The sequence below is a fragment of the Myripristis murdjan genome, chromosome 21, assembly GCF_902150065.1.
Source record: "Myripristis murdjan chromosome 21, fMyrMur1.1, whole genome shotgun sequence".
NCBI classification, from domain to species: domain Eukaryota; kingdom Metazoa; phylum Chordata; class Actinopteri; order Holocentriformes; family Holocentridae; genus Myripristis; species Myripristis murdjan.
Genome location: NC_044000.1, coordinates 11,640,001 through 11,663,026, shown reverse-complemented (window position 1 = coordinate 11,663,026; position 23,026 = coordinate 11,640,001). Strand labels below are relative to the sequence as shown.

The 23,026-nt window shown below is 41.5% G+C and overlaps 1 protein-coding gene across 3 annotated transcripts in view; it reads right to left on the bottom strand.

The window, feature by feature from the left end:
* Nucleotides 1–2,178: 2,178 nt before the first annotated feature.
* hdac4 (histone deacetylase 4) overlaps nucleotides 2,179–23,026 on the bottom strand; it is a 151,841-nt gene continuing 130,993 nt past the window's right edge. For all 3 annotated transcript variants that reach the window (XM_030080429.1, XM_030080430.1, XM_030080431.1), the window contains 5 exons: nucleotides 20,006–20,124; nucleotides 18,308–18,441; nucleotides 8,347–8,431; nucleotides 7,897–8,038; nucleotides 2,179–6,806 (listed from right to left, as the gene is read on the bottom strand). In XM_030080429.1, coding sequence (XP_029936289.1) covers nucleotides 6,767–6,806; nucleotides 7,897–8,038; nucleotides 8,347–8,431; nucleotides 18,308–18,441; nucleotides 20,006–20,124 — 520 coding nt within the window. In that variant the 3' untranslated portion in view covers nucleotides 2,179–6,766. The remainder of the gene's footprint in view (nucleotides 6,807–7,896; nucleotides 8,039–8,346; nucleotides 8,432–18,307; nucleotides 18,442–20,005; nucleotides 20,125–23,026) is intronic.

The window sequence follows — 23,026 nt, the reverse complement described above, 5'->3', positions numbered from 1 at the left end:
CGGGTAATGACAGAGCTAACTGACAACGCCAGAGGCGGCAAGGAGATGAGCAAGGCAAGAGCGCTACCACAGACCAGAATGTCATTGTGGGGAAACGAGAGGAAAAATAGATAGGGGGTTTTCCCAGATTTTGATTCCGACTGACATTTCAGTCCTTTGTTGTGGGAAAGAGGCGGCCATCTTGTGGGCTGGCCTTCAAGGGGGAGGAAAAAAGTTCAAGTAGCGCAGCTCCACCTTTTCAGTGACCTGACTTCCCTGAAAGGTCACAGAGGTCGTGCGCTCGTACAGAACGGGCATGACGAAGATGTCAACGGCCGTGGCTTGCAGAGGGCAAGACGGACGATGCGTGTACCGTGAGAGCGGCTATGAGAGCATCCCGAGCTGCCACGGGACCCTGAGGAGAACACATTCCTTGCTTCTATGTCACCTTTTTTGTCTTCTGGGATCCCCCAGAGCCCCTTTCACCATCTGTAACATGGTAAATATTGTCCCTTATGTCTCCGTTTGCCCTGCTCCTCATGAGGAGCCTGAGACGTGGTCCTGTTCGTTTGCCCTCGACACAGCATGGTGTTTCAAACTTCCTTGATTTATGATTCTGACCAGCCAACAAAGCCCATGGTTGTGGTATTATTTGCTCAATTTCTCTCTAAATTCAGGGTTTGACTGGAAAGCAATAGGACATGTGTGTTTATATGAGCGGAGCTATGGCGGGCTTGGTTGTGTTTGTGTTAGGAATGTTATCTTAACGTTAGTTCCACCACCAACAGTGATTCACTGTTGTTTATTTGGACACTAGCAGAGACCTTTGACCTTTCCAAATGGGTGGCTAATCCTGTTCGGAGCTACTGTGGGGCCTGTGTTGCCATTCCAACAATGCTGCCTCCCTCTGGGTCAGAGCAGGAGGACAGTCAGGAGAGGAACCTGGTCTTTGAGCTGATGAACTGAACTGCATGTCTGTTAACAGTAGATGAAGCTCCCCATGGCTAGCAAATAATTTTCAGTCCCTATGATAAAAAGGGAAGGGAACTTTTTTTTTTTTTAAAGAAAGCCATCATCTGTGATGCAGCACTGTTTTATATCACTGGACCTTCTCTAGCATGTGTGCACACATGAAAGTCACTCAGCATCTGCCTTCATGCCTAACACTGGGACACAAGTTTGCATGACAGTTGCTGTCTTTTCTTTGCGATGAAAACCAGCAACCAACCCAAGTCTTCTCCCCAATATAAAAAACAGACATTGTGCTTTTTCCAAAACAATACTTTATATTGTAGATGTCAAAGAGAACATGTTAGAGCAAAGGTTCCCAAGAAAAAAGTACTATTTCTTTAACAATGGATGAACAAGTCAAAAAACATAACCAATAAAAAAAAAGAATATGCATTTTATACATTTGTAAACCTAGAACTGTTTCTTTTTGAACCACAGTGGTCATAGATGTAACTGGCTTAATTAGTGGAATGGACGACCATAACAATGATAGACCAGGCGTCTGGATCGAGCCCTTTGATAAGTCCAGATGTGACAAAGAACAAACATGTCTTCCCCTAACCCAACCAAACCTAAATGCGGCCTGGCATAAAAAGTCTCGGTCGATTCTGTCGTCACTGTTCACTCAGCTTCCCCATAAAACACGTTTTCTTTTTCTACATAAATACAATAAAATCTATCGTCTGTGTTACAAGTGCTAAATAAAAGCCGTTGTATTTTGTAAAATTGTTCAATTGAAATCATTCAGGTTGGCTGATTCCTTATTTATACAGGTAAAAAGCACATCTGACAAACATGGAAAGCACCCGCCCCACACTTGCCTCCTGGAAAAAAAAAAAAAAAACACATAAAAAATGAGGGATAAGACAGTTTGGATACAGTTTAAGTACTAACGTCCTTCAGTGCTCTATCCCTTGTGCAGGTATGTGATAGGGGACAGACAGACAGACAGACAGGTAGGCAGTGCATGCGGATATACGAATCATGCAGAGAGAGAAGAGGCACATGAAGAAAAACGGAGAGGAGTCCTACCAGGCCACCTAAATAAACAACAGACAATCCTTAGGCCTGGTGGGACAGAAGACGACTTAGAGCATGGATAAACTGGTAAAACAAATAAATGCCCCCACCAAAAAAAAAAAAAAAAAAAAAAAAGAATGGAAATTTTAACAGAATGGAATGTTGCTTTTTTCACTGGACACTGTATTAAGACTACGTGTGAAGACAGACGGGCAGAGCGGCCAGACAGCGCTAGTTTTGGCTCCTTCTGAGAAACAAAAGCAACGGCCAGCAGAATAGAAAAAGAAAAAGAAAAAGAAAAAAAAAACACGGCTGATGTTATTAAGACTGGCACTGCTGTTTGAGGGTTCTGGGAATGTTCTGGGAATGATCCGGGATGGGTTACCAAAAAGCATCTCATCGAATGCATTTAATCCGAAATAATAGTATATCCCGGTTTAACCACAAATGCCTGAGTTTGTTTTTTTTTTTTTTTTTTTAATATTACAGTTTTCTAAACAGAACCACACAGGAGAAAGTGTTTGCATGACTCGGTGTCTCTGGGTGATATCAGCATATCCCGGGAATCATAACGGACTTCCTAATAACAGCTGGGATATGAGCTCGTTTCGGCTATATATCTTTGGGCTGAGATGGTTTGGGGAAACCGCACCCCGGCTGGTATGCTTTAAAGAGATGGTGTGTGTGTGTGTGTGTGTGTGGCTGTGTAGGTGTTGATGGGAGGGGAATGTACAGAAATACGACTTATCTTACACGTGAGCATGAGGCTGAATCACACTCCAATAAAACTAAATATGTAGTGCTCTATAAACACCACTTTACAAAAGCTCGCATCTTATTTATTTCTCGTGCACTCACTGTTACAGTTTTTCTGAAATTCCCTTAGATTCATGTTCATCAAGTTCTGTGATCACAAAATCTCAAGAGTCCTGCAAATTTAAACAAGTAGAAGGTGACACAAACAGGAAATAGTTTCAAAATGACCTCTGACCCCTGTGGCCATCTGCTGGAGGCGTTTGGAGAGCCGCTGGGGGGTGAGGTGGGTGAAGCTAACGGCGGGGCATCTGCTGGTCTGGGTTCATTTCACAGGACAGAAGGGCACCGTCACGCTGCCACTGTGGGCCAGACGATAACTCTCTGCTTTAGTCGGTGGATGAAAAGCTACCATTTCTGTGTCCTCAAAGATAAATTTAGAGATTTGTGAAAGGAATTTTAGAGTAATTCAGTAAGAGCAGAGTATAACAGGGATTTGTTTCTTTATATATCCCTCTAAGCCACACTGAGTTTTTAATCAGAGTACAAGGGAGGCCAGAAGTGGTGCCTCCACAATGGAGATTCAATGTGCTGCTCAAAGATAGACACAATGGAACCAAACCTGTGACCTTCTGGATACAGGCCAGTCTTGCTAACTAACGACCTTGAGGCATCCTTCACATAGCTGATATATAACGTGAACTTAATGATCGATGTAAAGCACTGTTCGTTTAAATTAGAACTACGGACGTTTGACCAGATAAGCAAATAAGTGATGGTCTTCTGCACGAACATAACTTATTTTAACATAGGCAGAGGGGATAGCAGGGCCACGTTCCAGTTCAATCCCACCCTTCCCTTCTTTTGCTATTCCTACTACATTCAAGGATGAACCTGTAAACTGCTGAATGGCATGAAGAATTGAGAGACTGATAACTTGATGTAATGTAGCTGGACTGGTTGAAGGAAGTACTGGTGTTGTGGTGGAAAAAAGATAACTTGTCCAATCTGTTCATTTTTGATATTGATGCTGTAAGTAGGATCTGTGTTGAAACAATTTCTCAAGATACTGAAACTACATGGGTGTCGGCCAAAATAAATGTTTTTTTTTGTTTGTTTGTTTTTTACCTAGAAAAAAAAAAGGTATAATTTCTATGAGTCAAAAACAATGTAGTGTGGTATAGTCTGGATATGTGTGTGTTTGGGTGAGAGGTGGGCAATGGCACTCCTAACAGTATTATGGCATCAACGAGATGAATTAAGCCAAAAGCCAGTCATCAATGTTGAAAGACAAAGACAACCAATGAGATGCTACGTTACTTATCACACAACTGACTGTAACCAGGGACAGTAAGCAGTGCCTGCAGTAACACCCTATAAAGGGCCTCAGTGAGACCCATGAAAAATATCACCTTGCAATACCAACTTCAAAAACAAGATAATAATATTTCAATATATATATAATATACTTAATTTTTTCATATATAAATCTACTATGAACAGACAGTAAATACACAGTTGTTGGAATCATTATACAAAGTAGAAACATTTTCATCCCCTTCCCTCCCACAAAAACCCTGAACCCAGAAAACATGGCCATGTAATGTCCACAAGAACAGAATTTGAACCCTCACTTGTTGTGAGGTATGTCAGCTGTACAATGTACAATGTAACAGAGAGACACAGAGGAGAGAGACAGAGTGAACAAAGTGTACAAACTAACAGGAAAACACAAAAAAGTACAAAAAAAGTCACTGGAGTCCACTTAAAGAGACAGCAACAAAATCAGCACAGAGGGGAGAAAGAGACAAGGATGAGAGGAAAAAGGATCAACAAAATTAGAGTAGTCATTGACAACCGTGTGTGGCAGGAATACCCAGAAGATCAATGTCCCGTGTACAGTAAACAACAGTAAACACCACAGCACTTTGTTTCCTGTTCACTGAAAAATACAATAAACATGTGATTAGCTCTTAGATGAAACAAATGTGGAAGAAGGTAGTTACCCAAAGGCCAAACACAAGTTGAAAGATGGTTTAGAACGGGGCAGGAAAATAACCTTTGCCCACCAGCCACAGTACGCTTGTACATGCCCCAGCCACTTCAACTGTTTGATTAGGCAAATACATATATGTAATTTTTTTTTAAACAGAAAAGGATCTCCGAGTGATTGTTACCTGTCAAGGTGGACAGCCAAAATGTACTCTCATCTGGCTGGTGTTCATTTTGCACACTAGTTAGGGATGATTTCAGCAAATGAGAGCATTTGACTATGATTCATTCTCCAGAATCTGAGCTACATGTGCTAGTCAAAGTCAAAAGTGTATGCATTATGCATGTGCTTGTCTCACTGGCAATGCCACTGGCCAACGAGAAGGGGAAGGTTTGGAAAGAAAGGACATTGTATAAAAATATGTGCATACTCTTTCATATATGCTGTCACTACGAGTGAGTGTAAGCCTAGGCTAGAATAGAGAGCTTCTTGTAGTTAACTGAGTATGGACTCATGTATGCACGCATGCACACACCTGCCTGATAGCACCTGCAGTTGGGGAACAGATGTACTTAACAAGGAGCAATCAATGGCGGTACGGTCCTTGTTACGATAGAGGCAATGTTTGTCTAATAAACTGATATGTAGCTCTTTTCTCTCTCACATCAAGTAGTAAAGTTTTTCAGTGACCTCAAAGCTTACTCTTAGGGTTTAAGGTAAGTTGACGATGGTTCAACCATTTGTCAAAGGCAAGAATTTGAATGTCAGAGATGCGACTATGAAGTCTTTCTTAAATGCTTGCAATACTAAGTGGTTCCACTCTATTGTAATGATAGTACATCATGCTTTGGCTTGATTATTGTTGTACTACTACATATGAATGGCATTCTAGTTTTCAGAAGCTTAGTCTTTCTAGTACAGTGCATGCTAGTCAACTCTTCCATTAGAAGAGGAAATGCCTATCTGGTAAAGGGTTACATTAAATAATACTTAACCACCATAAACTTCCTAAACCTTTTTAACTGGAACAACCAACTCCAACTCCATGTTAATGCCAGCGTGGCTGGGAACTACCTTCCAAAGTGGGGTGAAAATGGGGGTAAGAAAAGGGGCGATAGCGGTACAGGGTGGGACAGTAGGCTGGTTGCAGGGAATTATAGGTAAACATGCCAAGGGCATCCAGTCTATGTGCCAACAACGTGCAGGCATTCAAAGTCTTGCCAGGGTAGAAAATGTTAAGGGGTTAGGGAGAAGAGGCCTCATTCCCAAACCTGTTTTAAGGCAAAGCTCTTTAAAATCGAGTTCAACATGAAATATCCACCAGGTTTTAAAAATAAAAGGCACAAACTCACAGTCTTTCACTGTCAGTCATTTTAGAACCAGAACATATGTTCATCTGTCTTCTCATCTGTCATGTTCACTCTACTGTTGAGTAAAACCACCTTGGAAAGTTGAAGAAAACACTACCACTTCTTTCTTTCCACCTGAAGAGCAGTAACGATCCATCCTGTGCAGAGTCACAATCACATTAGCTCTGTCATTTTTTTGATGAAAGCGAGCAGAGTGATATAAAGCAAAAACGGAACACAAAGATAAGAAGTCGAGACGACTGTACATCATCAGTGTCTGGTTCAGGTGTTCAAAGGTACTGCGAACATCTGTCTAGTGTTTTAAAAAGCACTGGCACTCGAGGTGGTCATCGTGGGATGGTTGAGTCGTCCCTCTTAAATCCCAGGTCTTGATCCCCTCACAGTGACAATGCAACACATTTGTGTTGATCAGTGTGTGCACCGCTGATCAGTGAGTGCGATGGGCCATCTTCAGTGTTCTGTTTCCTTCCCTCGTCCCTTTTGTCAACACTGCGTGGTCCCTCCCAAGATAAGATGCCATCTTCATGGCATGGGTGAGACGCAGGGGTGGGCTTTACAGTAAAACAGAGATTTGAATGGATGAGGACACTGGCAGAGATGCAGACCGATCTATGAGTGGTCAAAAGCTAGGCTTGCTTCTTTACATGAGAGCTTCCTCTTCCATTGGCTCCTCCTCAGCCCTGAGGAAAAGATCACATAAATAATATAACAACACTGGCTTAAAGTAGCATTACTAAATACACATAAATACTAAGAGGCTTGACCTATAATCTAGGCAGTGTTAAACCCCTTTTCCACCACAGGAACTGATCCTGGAACACAGGAACCCTTTAGAGAAACCAGGAACCCTTACAAATTTCCACCGAAGGACCCAGTCCCACTATTTTAACCTGGGGGCTGAGCTCCTGATCCCAAAACACAGTTCCTGCAACCGATGTAATACTCTTCCATGGGGGGTGTCTGGGTGTAGATTTAGTACTGAAGATCCCTGACTGGTTAAACTACATTTGACTACTGTGTAAAAGTATCACTGCTGTTTTCAACAACAAGAGCAAGCAACTGCAAACACAAATCATTAAAAGATTGTTTGGCTAGTAATTGAGAGAAAAAAACAAACATTTGTCTCTGTTTGTCTGCATGTCATGTCACAAATGATCTACATTACTCTGTGTAGCCATTTCCTCGTTTCTAGTGTCCTCTATCTCATTTTCAATGTTCATGCATCTCTTCTCCAAAACCAAATACAACATCACAGCTACATGATGTTAAACATTCATTAACATAATGATGACTTTTACATCCTCCATGTTTGCTTTGTCAGTCGCACACAGAGAGACTGAACACCTCCTCCTCATTTGCATATGGCTCACTGTTCATGAGGTGGTATGGAAATGCAAACACACAAGGGTACTTGCTTTGCCCCTGAACCTTCCTCCAAGACCCCAAGTCTTTTTGGTGGAAAAGGGGCACTAGCAACATATTCTACTATTTCCACTGAGGTACACACGACTAACAGCACCTATAAAAGGGTGAAGAGACAAAATACATAGAGATAATGAAATTCTGGCTTAGTTTAAGATAAATATTGTAATTTCTGTGTGCTAACAGAGCGTAGATGGACGTTTTCACAGCTGTACTCTATGGAGTCAGTGTGGCACTAATTTAATCTAAGCTAAGGTGCCTCCCCCACCCTGAATGCACACTTACATGCAGCTCAACATGATGGCATTACTCAGACAACTACAGCCACAAACAGACAACACAACATACTTCTTCCCAATGTGCTTGTTGGCGACAGACAAAGAGGCCATGGCGGTGACTGTCTCAGCTTCTTCTGTTTCATGCCGAAGGGCTTCGCTCAAAGAACAGCCGAGTGTTGAGGCGGAACGCTGCAGTGAGCGCCAGTATTTACCTATAATAAACCAGAAAAGGACAAACATCAAAGTGTGTAGAGCGTGTAGAGTTGATGTTTGTGGTTATACATATACAATTTTGCATGTGGACTTAAGATAATTGTTATATCTAGGTGTCTATTTTATTTTTTTTTTCAAACTGTTACTAATAATGACACTGTGGTAAAAAGCACAATACAATGTACAGATGCACAGACTCTAAAAACAGAGGGCTAGTGCAAACTAAATATTATGCCTAAAAGATAAATCAGATATATGTCATTTCATGCGTGTTGTGGTTGTGTCGAGCTGTAAATAATCCACTCACTGTGAGCTTCAAGAACCTTCTCCATGGAGTGGACAGCATTGAGGTTCGGTCTCTGCTGCAGTACATCCTCAGGAAGGGGGTCCAACTGCAGCAAAAACAAACAAAACAAACAGAAAAAACCATTACAGGGCTTTACTGCTGAACCTACTAATCCCATAAGAAAACAATGTCAGTGCCCTTTTTCTGAATCTTTTACACAAAAAACAACATATGCAGCCATTACTCATGCCTTCAGAGGGTTGTCAAGTTGTCACTAATAGAGCTGACAATAAACTCCTACAAGTAACTGTGCTGGAACGTGACTGACAGGTGTCCAAAAATACTGCTGCAAAACACTGCAGAAACCTCAGTTGAACTAATGTGGATGTGGTCTACAGGATTACTTTTGAACATGGCCCACAGCCCAGTGATGAGTCACTCCAAGTGGTGAGGAACGGCTCGAGCTGCTGACACAATAGCGGATAGGGCCTGCAGATGCACACCACCTCCTACTCACTCAGAGCTTCGCTACTCTCTGACACAAACTACAATGTGCACTTTGTAGTGTGTCCCACTCCAGGACACAAATGCTTCATATACACAAGGGCTGTCTGCTCATACAAACACACGCATGCTCATGCACACATACACACACATCTCATGGGGAATGGCTATGACTTCTCAATTCTCCAAGCCACAACGCAGAGGAAACAGAGGTATTCCCCAGTGTGCTTTCCCAACCCGGAATGATTCCATCTCCCCTTGGCCGACTTTGCACACATTTTCTCACCCCCCCTTTTCCAAACAAGCCCATTCAGCTCTATGTTCAAACGCAGAGAAAAAAGCGCCCCTTTTCTGAACAATCATAACCCCGCTAGAAAAACGACAAAACTGAGGGAAGAGAGCATAGAGAAGAAAAAAAAGGCTTGGACTGAGATTTTGGAGCGAGGCGGAGAATGCCAGAGAGAAGAGGAAAAAGGGATTGTCGGTCGGTCTTGCTTGGCCAAGGCTGGAAGTTTTCTTTTAATTAAAACAAATAGTGGGTGGGAGGGGTCCACGGGGGCCGAGGGAAGAGGCAGTCTGGGGAGAGGGATACTTTAATCCTGCTGTGGCACGACAGGCTGCATCATGCACACAGGCATGGTCAGAGGTGTGTGTACGCACGTGTGTACACACACACACACGGATGTTCATGTACACAAACTTATGCAGAGCAACTGAGAAGTCCAACAACCAAATTCCCTCGTTTCCCAACATTACGTCCTATCAATAATAACTGGGTGACCAACGGTCTGTACATTTTTAGTGGCACATTCATTCATTCATTCATTCAAAACTTTATTTAGTCTTGGAGACTGAGAACTGACCAACATTTTGTTCAGTTCCTGTACATCATCACTGCCTTTACAGTCCAATATTTTGGTCATCCAAACCTAACCCAACTAACTGCATTAATGAAAATAAAACGATAAACACAGACCTCCACTGCTGATCTACTGATAGAACAATATAAATGTAGTAAGAGGGACTTTCTTATACACATAAACGTTTGGAGCAGATCAACTGGCCTGCTCCAAACAGCATTTGCAGGTTATTTTTCCATTTTATTTTGATGTGCAAGGAGTAACAGATGTGGTGGGATGTGCCACATCAAGACAAATGAGTTCCAAGTGGGTTAAAATTCAAATTCCTTTAATAACTTTATGGTATTGTCCATTGTGGGCAACAAAATGAGTAATACATTCAGGTTAAAAATAATCAAATGTATTTACAAAGACTATTTAACCCAGATCTGAAGTTGTCTGGTTGTCGTCTGGTAGCCATCAGTCTGTCTGTTTTGATTTTAGCCATTTATTATGATATAACACAATGAAACATTTATTTACTCATGCCTATGTTTGAATTTGCTTTTATTTTATATGGTATAATACATTTTTCTGACCTACAATGTCAGCAGGCTTTTGTTTATTCATCAACTGTCTTTTTAAGCCTTATTTTACAGGGCTGTTACATACTAAAGCTTGAAATGACTGACCAAACTCAACAGGCCAGTTTCAAGCTCTACTACACACACACACACACACACACACACACACACACACACACACACACACACACACACACACACACACACACACACACACACACACACACACACACACACACACACACACACACACACACACAGGAGCTCCTCACTACTGTTTGCCATGGATCTGGTCCACTGAAGTAGATGGGAATTCAGCACCTTGCGCAAGGTTACTTCGATCGTAATGACTGAGGGCGGGGTGAGCCTTATTTATTCAAGACCCCCATCTAAAATTTTCCCAGCCAGTCCAGGGAGTCAAACTGGCGACTCCCCAGGCAAAAAAAAAAAAAAACCTTCTCCAACCTCCACGCTACAGCTGCCCGTGGCTCTCCTTAGACCGTAACCTTTACCAGTTGTAGCCCAACCCAAACTAACCCAGCTTGCCTCGGCACCCTGTCAAAGCAGGGTCAGGGGTTCTCTGGGGTCCTGTGGGGTTCCACCCAGGGCGGGGTTGGATGGGGGCAGCCTGTCTGCTTGACTGACAGCTGGGCCTCATGCTTATAAACTTTAATGACGCTTGTCAGGAGACTCTGGGGGCCCCCACCTGGCAGGTATGGCAACACACACATATACACACACATCATGCACACAGTGGTCTGCCACATCATTCATGGCGACATTTGTGTTTATTTGAGTTTGTGGTCCAGCTTGGGCCTGGACTTCTGCGTCTTCATACCGTCAGGTCTGCTGCTTTCCTTTAAGAAAGAGAGAAGTGTCTTTTCTGGTTACTTGCTGTCACCACATTGACTGAATCCTGGGGATGTCTGTTTCAGTGTGTTGTGCAGCCTTCAAACACACAAGGTCCTGGCCAACAAAACTGAGACACCATGGAAAGCCATGAGCCGGGTGTGAGGAATGTGCCCCGGCAAAACATTCCGGAGGGAGGCTGAAACCAAAACAGTGGAAAGGAGGAGGAATTCCACTTGTTCAGCAAAAGAAAAGTGCACAAGGCATCCATTGTTTACTGTTGTGTCCATGTGCATATGCTGGCGGTCACTAAAACCGGTTGATTATGTTATGCTAACTGAACAAGGTAACGATGTGTATTGTGCAAAGCAGGTGACCTTTACAGCAAGGAGTGTAGGTTTCCCTTGTAATCGAGGGGGAAATAGCCAGGCCCAAGGGGGGACAGGTGAAGTCGAGCGTGCTTACTGTAACGAGTGTAAACATACCAAATAACCTCATTGACAGCTGGTAACAATTAGCATATTAGCCTGTTGTTTATCAAATAATTGCTAACAACCGTGGTTTGGACAGGCCAACATCTGTTTGCGAGCAATCATCAATTAGTCCTGAGTTCAGAGTTGACTAGTGTAGTCGCCAATGCATCATTCATGAGCTATTCAACTAGAAAGACTTTGCGATTACGAACTCCAGTGGAGGGGGTGAAGAAAAGAGCCTGTAAAGTCCATTCAGCAATTTTTATCCCTCTCTTTCCCAGCTAATTTGAGCTGCTTTCAAAGGGAACCCAACGCTCATTATAGCCAAACTCGACTTAACCTGCCAATAAAAACGGGGATATATTTCTCACACTAGAGCAAGCAGTAAAATGCTGGATGCACAAGCTACAGTCACACAGGAGGTAAAGGGGGCTGTAAAGAACACCTTCAGGATGTTTTGGCTTCCATGTAGGGATTGCGTCACCCTGCCTATATAGACAGCAGTGCACTAAAAGCGTAAATCATGTACTTATTAGAATAAGGACAAGAGGTAATTGCAATTATTGTACTTCTTGACCTTTTATTTAACCCTCTTGATGTGGGCTTTACTGCATCATGACAATTCTAAACAGCACTTGAAAATAAATCTACTTTTGAACTCTGATGCACCTTGGATTATCAAATGTGGCAAACAAATTATCTGCTGCTCCAAGCTGATTAAAATAAACAGCAAGACTCAATTGGCATGCCATTTGTCCAGTGTCTTATGGTTAACACTGTATGCCATAGACAGATCAGGGTAGAGCTTGAGACTGCGGACAGAATCTGATGGGACCTGACCACCTCTGACGGATGGGTTTGAAAGGAAAGGAAAGGAAAATGAGCTGGATTTAGTATGACATTGAGACATTTTATGTTAGGCACAAACAACCTTAAGAATATTAGTCATTATAGACTGTTTGCGTAACATCTTGCTGTGCTGTGTGACTGTACTTTTCTGCAGAAGTGGACAGTCTGATGGAGCATGTCAGCACATGCCGCAAAGAACAAAACCACATCAACCTGAAACAAAACATGGTAGTGAAGATTCAATAAGACTAAAAATGTCATCTTATGGATGAAAATTAATGGAAAAAAAATGTTAAGGTGGCATTTAAACTTAATTTTGGATTGAGGTTTTGAGTGAACTGGACTGATTTACCCTAATGTTAAGTTTAGATTCAGATCTGGTCATAACACTACACCTACCTAGTAATTATAACAATACTGCTACTACCACCAACAATAATAACAATGATAGTTTGTTTGTATAGCTCTGATCAAAATCAGCTTCACAAAGAGCACATACATCAAAACAATAAAATACACAATAATTGAAGAATAAAACAGGAAAGCATAAGAATTAAAACACAAGGAATGGAAGAGTAGCCTAAAGATAAATACAGGTGTTCAGTTTTTATTGAGGCTAAGGGCTGATGGTGGTCAGGTTTGGGTCAGGTTCAGAAAGAATTTTTTTGGGCTTTGTGCAATAGGGTTCAACATTTTCTCTGGTTTGTGGGTTGAGTTGAGTTTGTACAAACTTTTCTTGATCATGGTCAAGGTTGGGCTCAAAATATCAGGCCCAATTCAAGCACTAAATCAGAGATGTCAGGTGTTAAATGGTGACATCTTGGGTTCAAGGCAGTTCCAGACAATACAAACCCTTGGGCAGTTCGAGACTGCATAAACAAAAGCACAGCTGACCAGCTAATCCAGCTGTGGTCCCATGCCTTAGCCTACTCATTTACTCCATCCACACATGCACATACACACACACAAAATATACTATAAAACACCCCCACAAGTCAGACACACACAAATGCACAAAAACACACCAGCTCTTTTTTCTCTGTTAGTCTCATTCAACCCCCTGCCGAAGTTTTTCAGCTACATTCCACCTGCATTACGACCTTTGCTGGGATTATAAAAAAAACACTTGCTTTCTGCCATTTTGATCTGATCAGAGATATTTAAGCCTCTGTTTTTCTTTACTATCAGTTATTAGAACCCAGTGTTTTCCCCTCTTGTGCTACAAAAGAGCTGACATCAGCTCTTGCTAAAGAGCTAAAGTCATTAAACCTCCAGGTCTATACTTAGCTTGTCAACAGCATTTAAATTTGCAGTATTCACCACTTTTATCATAGTCAACATCGGCTAATGAGGCATACTGTACAAGTCTTTAACAGGCCGCTGTTGTGATACTTTACTGTGTTTTTAGTCAGAGTTCCCCAGAGTGAAAATTGAAACCTCACAGCCATGGCTCCTACACAACTTCCATTTAGAAATTCCAGACGTTTTCCAAAGCTTAATTTGTCGACCGGCTTTGAGGACTTTGCTTTGAGATCAACATGATGTATACTGCGCTGTAAATATTATCACAATACAATTGTGGAATGGCCTCCACATCTACATAAAATGTGCAGTCATAAATATTAGGAATGAAAAACACTATCCTTTTACAATAACTTTTGTATAATTTGCAAATTTTTCAAAAAAACTTGATATGACCAAATTCATTCCATACCTGCATAGGTACCCTGTATAGATCTGCTTTATAACAATAATTTCCTCTCTCCTGACTTCAAATGATTCATCCATTTCCTTTGATTATCTGATCCCCATGCTTGTGGCTGACCCTGCTTTGAGAAGTGTGAGGGTAACCAGTTTCAGATGTGCGCCAGTGACAGGGTCTCTGGGAGTGCGGGTGAGAAGGGTGTCCCGCAGGGCTGAGGGAACTGCTGCTCACTACCTCTTGCCTATTTTAGGATTCTCAGCTCCCTGTGGCACCCATCCAGTGACTTCCCCCAAACCCCTGCTGAATCTGTTGCTCTGCTGAAACCTGAGAATATACCCTATGATCCAATTCATTACTTTTGCAGCAGGGTGGTGTAGTGAGTAGGGAGACTGTCCTTCAACTGGAAAGGTTCAAACCTCTATGACAGCAAAAAGCATCCACCCTGCTGAATCGTCCTTAATCCATGAATACCAACGAGCTTTATGGGAAATGTTATATAGCTGCTCCTGTACATCACAATACAGACTGAAGCATTACTGTGGAGCCACTAGACGAAAATAATTTAGATACATATTTTTTCCCATCATTTGGGATATCCAACATGGGCCTAGGAAAATAATCTAGTTACTTTGCTTTGTTCCCTGACATGCTGCATATGGCTCTTTCAATAAGTGTATTATTGGTAAAAATCTTTGATACTGATCCACACTTCCTGCCACAAATGGGATGTCAGAGCATCCTCACTGCTCTTTTCCTCTTGAAATATCTGCATGTTTCAAACCAAATCATAATCCCATTGGGTAAACTAAAAGAGACAGGGGCACAGAGGCTCCTTCAGACTGAGGTTCACAGTCACTGGAGCTGCAACCTTTGAGTCATCCGTGGGCATGGCACAGGTAAACAGATTAAAGTTATTAGATTAAGGCTAGTGTTTGTGTATTTCTCCTCACAAGCAAACTTTGCTCCAGCAGAGTTGTTACTTTTCTGTGACAGGCTTGGCTCACTGCAACACTTTCCTCTTCAGAAGAAACACTCTGGCGGGTTAATAACATTGCAGCCATGTTCCATAATGCCTTAACAAAGCTGCAGTCTGTCCTGTGTCATTTCAGAGTTCCTATGCAGTTCATCTGTCTGTGGTGTTCAATGTCTTTATATTCCAGGAGATGGTGGATTGGTTGGTTGCAGTGACCGAGTTTTATTAATGTGATCCCATGTTATTGTTCTGTTTGTTTTGCTCTAGGTCCAAGACCCACATGGAACGAAGCCATGCTGCTTTTTACAATTCCAAGAGCTCATTTAGAGCTTGGTCTGTGTGCAGGGCTGGAACAACAGGCCCACGGATGCACTAATATCACCTTTTTTTTTTTTTTTTAACAGCAGATAAGAATTCTTAGAACAAAACATTAACTACCTTTCCAAATGATTACTTTTACCAATTAATTTTACTGACTTAGACCATTTAAGAGAGAGAACATCCGTTAGCGGGTGAAAACAAACAGCACAATAAATTGTATCTCCACATGTTGCATGTGGAGATACAAGTGAGATAATCAGTTCAGTAGTATTACAAAAATCCCGAAACACTTACAGGACATACAGTTTCCATGATATGACCTCACATGATTTCTACTTTATTTAAAAGAGAGTATATTAAATAGTGACATCATCCGGCACTAGTGGGTGTAAACTGAAATTTCAACAAATAAAACCTTCACAAAACTTTATGTATCCTCTCTTATCCACCTATCTCTTCAAATAAAATTCTGTTTCTTAACCAAACTTATAGTTTACTGGTTTGCAAATGGTTGCCCTTCTGTACATAACACTAGTATATAATGCCCTACTTTACTGGCATCCATGTTAAGCCATATTACAAATATGACAACAGCAAAAAGAGCCTACTTTAGATTACTGTCCTCAAACTTGTCTCACTTGTGTGACTTTATTTCGTGAATCTAACTGCAGCAATGCATTCATACCATATTATGATGATGATAAGATGTGAAGAACAGGTAATGCTGTATGCACTGTTAGGTATGTAACAGAGAGTGTAACCCCATGTGCACCATTAGTGCTGCACTGAAGGTCTTATTGGACAGAAGATAATGGCTTTAACAGGTAGCCATGTCCAATTACAACAAACACTCAGAGGGTGTGCTTGTGGCTGGATCTGCAGCAACATTTAGGGAGACTGGTCACTTTCTCAAAATAAATGAATGAAGTCAAAATTAAATTAAGTTCATGCATACACTGTCAGCCTGGATATTCAATCTTTATGTGCAGGTCTCATTTTAGATACTGACCACTTCAGTTGTCCTCGTGTTTGTGTGTGGGATAAGCACATTTTTTTCAGCTTGTCTACAGTAGCTGAGGTTGGTCAGGGTAAAAATGGATGAAGTCAGAAGTTTAGCACTATTCCTGTCCTCACTTAACTTTTTGTTTCTAGACAGACGGAATTTAAGTAATCAATGTTCAAGAAAAGAATAATACTTCTCCACAACAAGTGAAAATCCAGGTTTTAATTTTTGTTGTAGATTAAATATAAAAAAAATTAAACAAATAAATAACACAATACACACCGAGAAAAATGCACTGAAGTGCTCAAAAAGAACTAAATGTTAATTTAACTCAACTTAATTCTGTAGTATGGCTCCTTAAGTTTATCTAGATGCAGTGAGTGATGACCATGTACAAACACTGATTTCTAATACATTTGTTCACATTTCTCTAGGAACCTACATACAAACAAGCTCACAATCACACATTCTCCTCTTCCATTATGGCTCTGTGCTCTCCATTCTGAACCACGACTGCAGTAGTTCTACAAAGCCTTAAGATATCTTGGACCCATAATCTAAGGGGAGAAAAAGACTGAGAAACCTCTCCAAGAAAGCACTCCAGCCTCTCCATTAGCTGGAAGAAAAGAGTGGGAGGTTTTGAGGAGCTGTTATTCTGTTGTGTGCCATGAATCACAGAGAGCTGATGTTTGTTCAATTCCATGGCCCAGCCTACTCACTCCCACAATTAACCTTCTGCCTGGAAATCCTCTCCCTCTGACGTGCGTGCGTGCAGTGTGTGTGTGTGGGTGCATGTTTGTGTGGTGTGACTTCCTCTCTTAGTGGTAGGGACAGGGTATAAGAGGATGTAGGAAAGATGGTTTTGGCTGGGATAAAGAAAAGTATTGAAGGAGGAATGAACAAGCTCTCTCTGTATTGATTTTCACTTAATATGTCTGTGCAACAATGCCATCAAATCAATTTCCTGTACCTTTATTATGCCTAGTGGTTGAGCCAGTTCTTATGACCTTCCTTACGAAAGTGTTCTTTCAAGACAGAATTTGTTTTAGCACCATTCCTACGTGACAGATGTGGCACCTGTGGCACAGGATTTTCATTGCAGGTAAAGTATACTGGATCATTCAGTTGTAATATATTGATTTTCGCCATCTGCAATTACTCAGATCCTGAAGTTTAGCTGGCAGTAGAAACTATCAAGTTAAGTGCAGCTGCATTCTGAAACTTTTACACTAACAAGACTAAACAAGAGGCACTGTAATGTCACACCATAATGACTGTTGCATACTAACGTGTGCTGTGAACACAAGTCAAGACAATGCACCAAAAATATGAGCACGTCCCCCTTCACACTAACACAGTTAAATAATTCAAATGTTGAAGTCACATGTATGAAACATGACACATATTAGAACTTACCTTTTAAACACACACAGAGGGGGAATTTTAACTTTTATAATAAAAACTGATGAACAAGAATCAGATTTTGGTGCATTCCCATGCACACTACACATTCAACGGAAAAAAACGTAGGGATTAAACTCACAAAACTTACTGGACATGTACTGACTATGCTAGTTTGAAATGCATTTTTAATTCATGAGCATACGTGTGCTTTCACATTTGGGAGTTGTGAACTGAGCTTCATGTTAAACTACTAACGATCAAGTAAGTTAAGTCAGATAACAAAAACAAAAACAAACAAACTGACGAGGCGTAATTTCCTCCTGCAATGGATTCAGTCCATTTCTGATCCCCAATGGATTTGTCCAATTGCCCAGCCATAATGTCTTGCTCAAGGGCTCTTTTATCTCTCAAGCGTCCCTCTATTCATCCATCCACATCCCAGTCCATCCCTCTCTCCCTCCCTGGATTCCCATCTTACCTCATTGCCGAGCAGAGCAGAGACACAGGCTTCGGAGGCGTCACATATGGCTGTGAGGTCGTGACCCCCCTCTAGGGCTAGCACCAACCGGCCGCCTGCCAGACCCATCAGCTGCCTGGTCAGGTAGCCAAAGCCTGGACACACAGGAAATGACAGCAGATAGAGGGAAGACAGAGGGAGAGAAAGAGTGAATGAGAGAGGGACAGAGAAAGAAATCAGGGGTGGGGGGGAGGAGGGTATTGATATTCAGGCTCAAAGTTCCTTTTTGGACACTGATCAAACAAAAGAGAGACATGGGTTTGAGCATAGATGAAAAAAGGGACCATTGCATCATGTCTTTTTAAAAGGAAGGGGGAGAGAGAGAGAGTGAGAGAGAGAGCCAGAGAGAGAGAGAGTGAGAGAGAGAGACGGTACTGGGGATTTTCTGAAGGCCTAAAAACACGCCATAATACGAGCCAGGTTTAATTTTAATAAATGGAGCTTTGCGTTTTTGGCTCAGCCACTGCCTTTGATCTTTTTCTTTCAGGAGGAGAAGAGGGGGGGTTTAATATATGCATTCGGCCATACCACCCTCTCCCCTCCAGTCTACCCTATCCCCTCATCCTGCAATGCCCTCTAAACCACCCTTATCACCCCCTCCCCACAACCTCTGCTGTTGTTTGAGGTTGGTTTTAGAAAAGCTCTTTGCTGGCACGCCAAGGCCTAAATCTGAATACAGTCAAAGGAGTAAAAATAAAGACTAGTTGTGTGTATTTCTGTGTTTCTGTCCATCTGCCTGCATCTCTGGACACTATATCACTGCTTCACTGAGTTTCCTTATTTTAAGGACTAACACAAATAAGTCTGGCAGTTTTTCCTGGTAACTTGACATGATGATATGTGCTCTTTAACCAGTCCAGTAAATCAACTAAACTACCCACTAACACTACCATTTTCAAGCACAAGCAATCATGCCCTGCTTTTGCCCATTGTTAGCCATTACTCTTGCTTTGGATCATTTAAGTGTCATAAATCAGATTGGAGCACTGCATGATGTATGTGAGTGCCCCAGATAATACTGCTAGTTTCACCCTGTTTTTATACCAGAGCTCCTAGAATGTGGCTTACAGACCTCCCAATTCTCTAAAAGTCATCAGTCCTGGCTTTACAAAACTTGGACTGGTGCGACAAGCACTGCTGAAAAGGTGATCAGTGTGAGGAGAGATGAATATGTTGAGCGTGTCCATGTGTGCTTGAGAGATTTTTCTCTTGATAATGTGTCTACAAGCCAACAATATATCAATGGGAACATTACTTAGTTGGGATGAAGAGTGTCACAGGCAAAGAGAAAGACAGGCGAGTCAAGAGTCTACAAGCCAAGATCAACAGGAAAATTACCTAATTCAGATAAAGACAGAGACAGAGAAGTGAAGTACAGACATGAGGAAATAAGGAAAAAATAACTCCTACAAATTACACCTTATTATGCTTCTATTCATCCTGACACACTTCTTCTCAGCAAAAAAGAAAGATTTGTGCTACATTGCACAAGTGCTGTAATACATACAGTGATTCTGGAAGGCATGCTGCTAAAATTTATTAAACTGAATTAATTAATGCATGCTACAAATTAGAGGCTCTTACAATTATACGTGATCAACAAGAAATGCCTTGGAATCATCTGAGTTGGTTATGCGGGTGGCTATGGTCAGCACTTACATTTGGCTGTCAGTTTGTATCCTCCCAGGGGTGGAGCGTGGCCCTCCACCACATCAAAGCCTGATGATACCAGAACCATGTCTGGGGCAAACTCGTTGGCAATAGGCATCACAACTGTCCTAAAGTAAGAACAGAAAAAAGTCAACAAAACAATTTCTTCACAATGGAGTCTGCTGTGGAAAACCCATACAACACATGTTTAGAGTTGATAAACGCAGCAGCAGCTATTCAAAAAGGGATGCAGGGCTTCAGCCAAGTACTGAGGTTTTGTGGAAGGCATATCTTTGTATATGTGTAAGCATATTTGTGATTGTAACTCTTTGATTATGTATGTCCTTATGCACTGTACATAAGTACTTTATGACGCCTGTAAGTAAAGTAGTAAATAAATTCTATCTTTTTGGCATCACGGGAAGGTCAAAGGTCAGAGTCATCAACCGGACCTGGAACCTGTTTCCTTTCGGTGAAGGATGGTCTCCCTACTCACTGTGCCACATTGTTTATTTGTAGCTGTATTAGCCGAAAGAGTGGTCAGACTCCGCATCAGTTTCCACATCAATATTGCTGCAGTTCCCAGTGTCGAGTCCATTTGCCTTGTCTGGCTAAATGGCAGGGTGACTGTCGGGGCACAGCCACACATTAATGGCCCCCAAAACACATTAAATGTATTTCCTGGAATATGAACCTGCAGCTCAAGCCACTCCAAAGCACAATCAAAACCAAATCAAAAACAAAGTTTTTAGGACAGGATTTCGAGATACGAAAATTGCCCCATGGGAATATAAACAGGTTAGATTTTTCCAGGACCATATTTCCATTGTGTTTAACTGTGGCAGTGGAAGTGAAACACACATTTCAATAGACAAGGGGACTCAAGAGGCACAAGAAAGGGGAGCGTTAAGGACGACAATGGATGTTAACTTTGAGCCGTTTAAGAGATATTTCACCCCATGTTAAACACTTTCATAATGGTTTTCCTACAAATTAGAGGCTCAAGAGTAGTCAGAGTACCAAATTTATACCTTTTCTATGTTCATTTTTACTACTTCTTCTACTACCAAATGACTAACACTTTGTGATCGTCAGGAGGGATGGAGGGAGTGATGGACTGGCTGCAGGCAAGTTAAGTGCTGTGGACAGACAAAAACATGGAAACAGCACACATCACACATAAGAGTAAGAGGACCTTTGTTCTCTGATTGTCTCTCTAAACTTTCTTCTTCATGTGATATTCTATGATATTTATGTGATATTCTATTAATGGTTAAATGATTATACACAGTGCCCTGCTGGAAAGGCTACGTGTTATGTTCTAAGCACATTTAATTACAAATAAGGAATTTCCATCAATTAATTTAAATTAAATTGATCATTGTAGTTTTCATTTTTTCAGTCTCTCCCCTCATGAATCTCAAAGCCAATGCTCGCTAAATGAGTTTGTGTGTGGGCATAACCATGAGCACTGCTTGAAGTGGGGAGTAAGGCAATTTTGATGCAGCGTGATGACAGAAGATCTCCCAGAAGATGGGAAGAACCGGACGACACATAAGATGGCTGTGCATATGTGCGTGTTAATTATGGAGTGTAATTTCTAACACTGGATGGGTGTGGTGAATGAGGGCTGTTTGAATGCAACTGCCATCTGACACACAGCTGGTAATAAGTACTTGGTATGTGTCATAAACCAAAATCCAATCAATGGTGGGACATGATGATTCACTGCAGGTTGTGGATGGAGTTTCCATATGAGCCAGGCTCAAATGGTGAACCTACTTGACTCACCTATGTGTAACACTAAGGCTGCATGAACATTTTGACTGAATTACCTTAAATTAGATTACATTAAATTTATTGACTTCATTTTACTGTTAGCACAGTGTGCAATTGATGCAGTTAAAGAATTATAATGTATTAAATGGTAAATGGTAATGGTATTAAATGGTAAAGCAGTAGATAAGAGTGGGATGAAAAATAAAAAGGGAAAGAAGTAAATGAAAAAAAATTGAATACCTTTCACAAATCAGTTCATTCTTCATATGTGCATGATGTAAATGAGAATTTTTTTTTTATAGTTTTATAATTATAGTTTTATAAAACCTAATAACTATCTTATTAAATATTAATCAATTAGAAAACCATCACTTACCGATAATAATACAGTTTATATTATTATTATTATTATTATTATTATTATTATTATTATGGTAGAAGTGGTAGTAGTAGTATTGGAATAGATTACCACTGGTCAGGGTGACTGGCATGGTGATCTGGGTTGGCATGACAGGCTGTCTGCATTGTATAATAATAGGACTCCCCAGATGTCAAAATCAGTGACTCTCTGAGAGCAGCTGTGAGATGTTAGGCTCTACATTGGATTTTTTGGGCCAAGAATATTTGGGCAATCAGTGTTTTGGTGAAGTCTGTGACTGACGGAGCACCACAGGGTTCCGTCATAGGTTCCCTGTACTTTGCTGACCTCAGGAACACGGTGTTGGTGTGCTGGCTGTGGTCGGGCAGCATGCCCTGAACTCCTGAGGCCACTGGTTTTTCCATCTTTCGCTCGCCACCAAATTACAACCCTCAACTGGGCACACCAAACCCCCGCCACAACCACACGCATTCGTACACACAGCTGTCTGTGGGAGAGGCTGAAGGCAGTATTAGGAGCTTTATGGTAGCCCAAGACAGCTAGGATACACGGAGAGTGCGTGCGTCACTACGTGTCAGCATGCATCTGGCACAAGCTCAGAAGAAACGTCACACGAAGATAGAGAAGGAATACGCAGAAAACGAGAGCGTGAGAGACAGAGATAGAGAGAAAAGGAGATGAATGTAAGTAGGGTTAAGGGGGAGGAGTCTAGAAATAGTACTTGGACTAAGACTGAGTGAGTAAAGGCATGAATGAACAGTGGATGAATGAGCAGTGATTTACAGAGAATGTAAATCCTGTATCTTGTGTATTTATTTATTCTGATGGTTGTCTCAGTTTCCCCCTGTACAATCCACAGTTTTTTCTTTTCT